We start from the raw sequence: 2766 nt of genomic DNA on the forward strand, positions 1-2766 counted from the left end.
GCCCCTGCTTCCCCTCCAACATCTGCCTTGACTCTCTATCTGGCTACCACAAGGGGAAACTGAGGCAGCCACCCCTCCCCCGGGTAGGGCTGGGAAAGGGCACCCCATCCTGGAGCTGGACCCAGTCCGAGCTGTGCTCCCCTGTCCTTGGGAAATGGGTTTTGGGGTGGGAGGGGACCCCACATGTCTTGCTGCTGCCCTAATTAACACTATTAGCCCCGCAGTGTCCCCACCGCCCGGGCTCTGGGCACAGGGAGGGAGCTGGGGACGCAGTGCGCTGCTGGCTGGACCCAGTCCGAGCTGTGCTCCCCTGTCCTTGGGAAATGGGTTTTGGGGTGGGAGGGGACCCCACATGTCTTGCTGCTGCCCTAATTAGCACTATTAGCCCTGCAGTGTCCCCACTGCCCGGGCTCTGGGCACGGGGAGGGAGCTGGGGACGCAGTGCGCTGCTGGAGGGGGTGCTGGTGGCACCGGTGACACTGGTGACACTGGTGTCCCCTCCTCTACAAGCTGCGGGAGCACCTGGCCAAGGGACAGCGGGTGCTGGCGGGCGAGGGCATGTCGCAGGTGGTGCGGAGCCTGCTGGAGCTCATGGCCCGCAAGACCTACTACAGCGGGGACCTGCTCTTCTCCGTCGAGATCCTGCGCAACGTCACCGACACCTTCAAGAGGGCCACCTACACCCCCTCCTCCGAGGACGTGCAGGTAGCGGGCGGGGGACGGCGAGGGATGCCCCCCCCCCGGGGGAGGTGGTGGCGGTCGGTCCCCCGGTCCCCAGCCCCGCTGAGCCCCGTCCCCGCAGCGCTTCTTCCAGGTGGTGAGCTACATGGTGGACGCGGAGAACCGGGACAAGTGGGAGGATGCCCAGCAGGTGGGTGGCACAGGGCACGGAGGGGAGGATGGGGATGGCCAGGATGTCCCCACTGTGGGGGACACATGCCAGCGGCTGCCGAGCTGGTCCTGTCCTGTCCTGCCACCCGCAGGTCTCGCCCGGCTCCGTGCACCTGATGAAGGTGGTGGAGGACTTCATCCACCTGGTGGGGGACGCGCTGAAGGCTTTCCAGAGCTCCCTCATCGTCACCGACAACCTGGGTGAGCGGTGGGACGGGCTCAGGGCCCCGGTGGGCGCAGGGGGCCGGCCGGTGACACCCCCTGTGCCCGCCAGTGATCAGCATCCAGAGGGAACCCGTCTCCGCCGTCTCCAGCGACATCAACTTCCCCATGAAGGGGCGCCGGGGCATGAAGGACTGGGCCCGCAGCTCCGAGGACAAGCTCTTCATCCCCAGGGAGGTGCTCAGCCTCGCCTCCGCCGGTGAGGCAGGGCTGGGGACGCGGGAGGGACCACGCTCGGCACGTGTGTGTGCACGTGTGTGTGCACGTGTGTGCGCCTGGGGCTGTTGGAGGGGTGGGCACACGTGTGAGCGTGCACACGGGAGGGCACATCTGGGGCTGTGCACACATGTGAGCGTGCACATCGGAGGCTGTGCACACGTGTGAGCGTGCACGTCTGGGAGCAGGCATGTGTGTACGCGTGTGTGAGGATGCACATGGGTGGGTGCATGTCTGCACATGGAGCGTGCAGTGCGCGTTGACACACGTATCTGAGCATGTATATACATGAGTGTGCGTGCGTGTGCATGTGAAATTGTGTGAGCTTGCACACCTAGGGCTTTGCGTGTGTGAGAGTGCACACCTGGGAGCGCAGATGTGTGAGTGTGCACATCTGTGAGTGTGCAGGTGGCCTCCTGCGTGTGTCCCTGTGTGCCGTGCCTGTGTTGGGAGGGGACACACGTTCTCTCACGTGTGTTGGGGACAGAGCTGTGGGCTCATACGTGTGTGTGTGTGCTCGTGCACGCCAGGCGGTCACGGCTGCTCTCTCCCTCCCCCTCTCTCTGCAGAAACGGATGAGTCGTCCCACTTTGTCATCGGGGCCGTGCTGTACCGCACGCTGGGGCTGATCCTGCCCCCCCCCAGGTGAGTGGGGCTGCCCGCTGTCCCCCCACGCCGTGTCCCCGTCCCCTCTGACAGCCGCTGTCCCTCCCGGCAGGACCCCCCTGGCCGTCACCTCCAAGGTGCTGATGGTGACGGTGCGCCCGCCCACCAAGCCCGCCGAGCCCCTGGTCCTGGTGGAGCTCTCCCACATCATCAACGTGAGTGTGTCCCATCACCCTGTGGGTCGTGTCACCTCTCAGTCCCACGGGGGTCCCACCAGCCCCTTCACCCCCAGGGTGCTGAGAGCCTGGCAGGGGCTAGCAGCTCCCAAATGGTGGCCACAAGCACTTTGTGCCCATGGTGGGGACGTGCCAGGGCAGGTCCCCAGGGAAGTCCCCACGGGCTGGTCACCCTCCTGGGAGCAGGAGCAGGGCAGGGGGTGAAGCACTAACCCGTCCTTCTGTCCACAGGGCACGTCCCACCCGCAGTGTGTCACCTGGGACTACACGAGGACGTGAGTGGGACACCAGGGGGACGGTGGGGAGGGGGACACCCCGGCCATGCCCCCACTGGGTGGTGGGGGTGGCCCTGGTGGTACCTGGGGAGGTGGGGGGTGGGCTGGGGAGCGGGGCCAGACCCAGTGGGCGGCTGAGCCCCTCGGGCTGCGGGTGAGTTGTGCTGCCACGGGATCGATGTGCCTCCGCGTGACGCCGGGGATGGACCCCGCCAGCCTGCCAGATGCAATTTGTTAGCGCGGGGCCCGGCGCTCTGGCAGGAGCCAGGGAAAGTAGGGCACGGCGGGGGGAGTGGGGGGCACCGCGGGGCCGGGAGCTG

The 2766-nt window shown here is 66.9% G+C and overlaps 1 protein-coding gene across 1 annotated transcript in view; it reads left to right on the top strand.

Moving 5' to 3' along the window:
• ADGRB2 (adhesion G protein-coupled receptor B2) overlaps positions 1–2766 on the top strand; it is a 36796-nt gene that overhangs the window by 25500 nt on the left and 8530 nt on the right. Inside the window, 8 exon segments of the mRNA XM_014946440.1 lie at positions 54–124; positions 511–705; positions 803–871; positions 984–1092; positions 1166–1312; positions 1899–1974; positions 2048–2150; positions 2403–2446. Coding sequence (XP_014801926.1) covers positions 54–124; positions 511–705; positions 803–871; positions 984–1092; positions 1166–1312; positions 1899–1974; positions 2048–2150; positions 2403–2446 — 814 coding nt within the window.

The sequence above is a fragment of the Calidris pugnax genome, unplaced genomic scaffold, assembly GCF_001431845.1.
Source record: "Calidris pugnax isolate Ruff unplaced genomic scaffold, ASM143184v1 scaffold113, whole genome shotgun sequence".
NCBI lineage: Eukaryota > Metazoa > Chordata > Aves > Charadriiformes > Scolopacidae > Calidris > Calidris pugnax.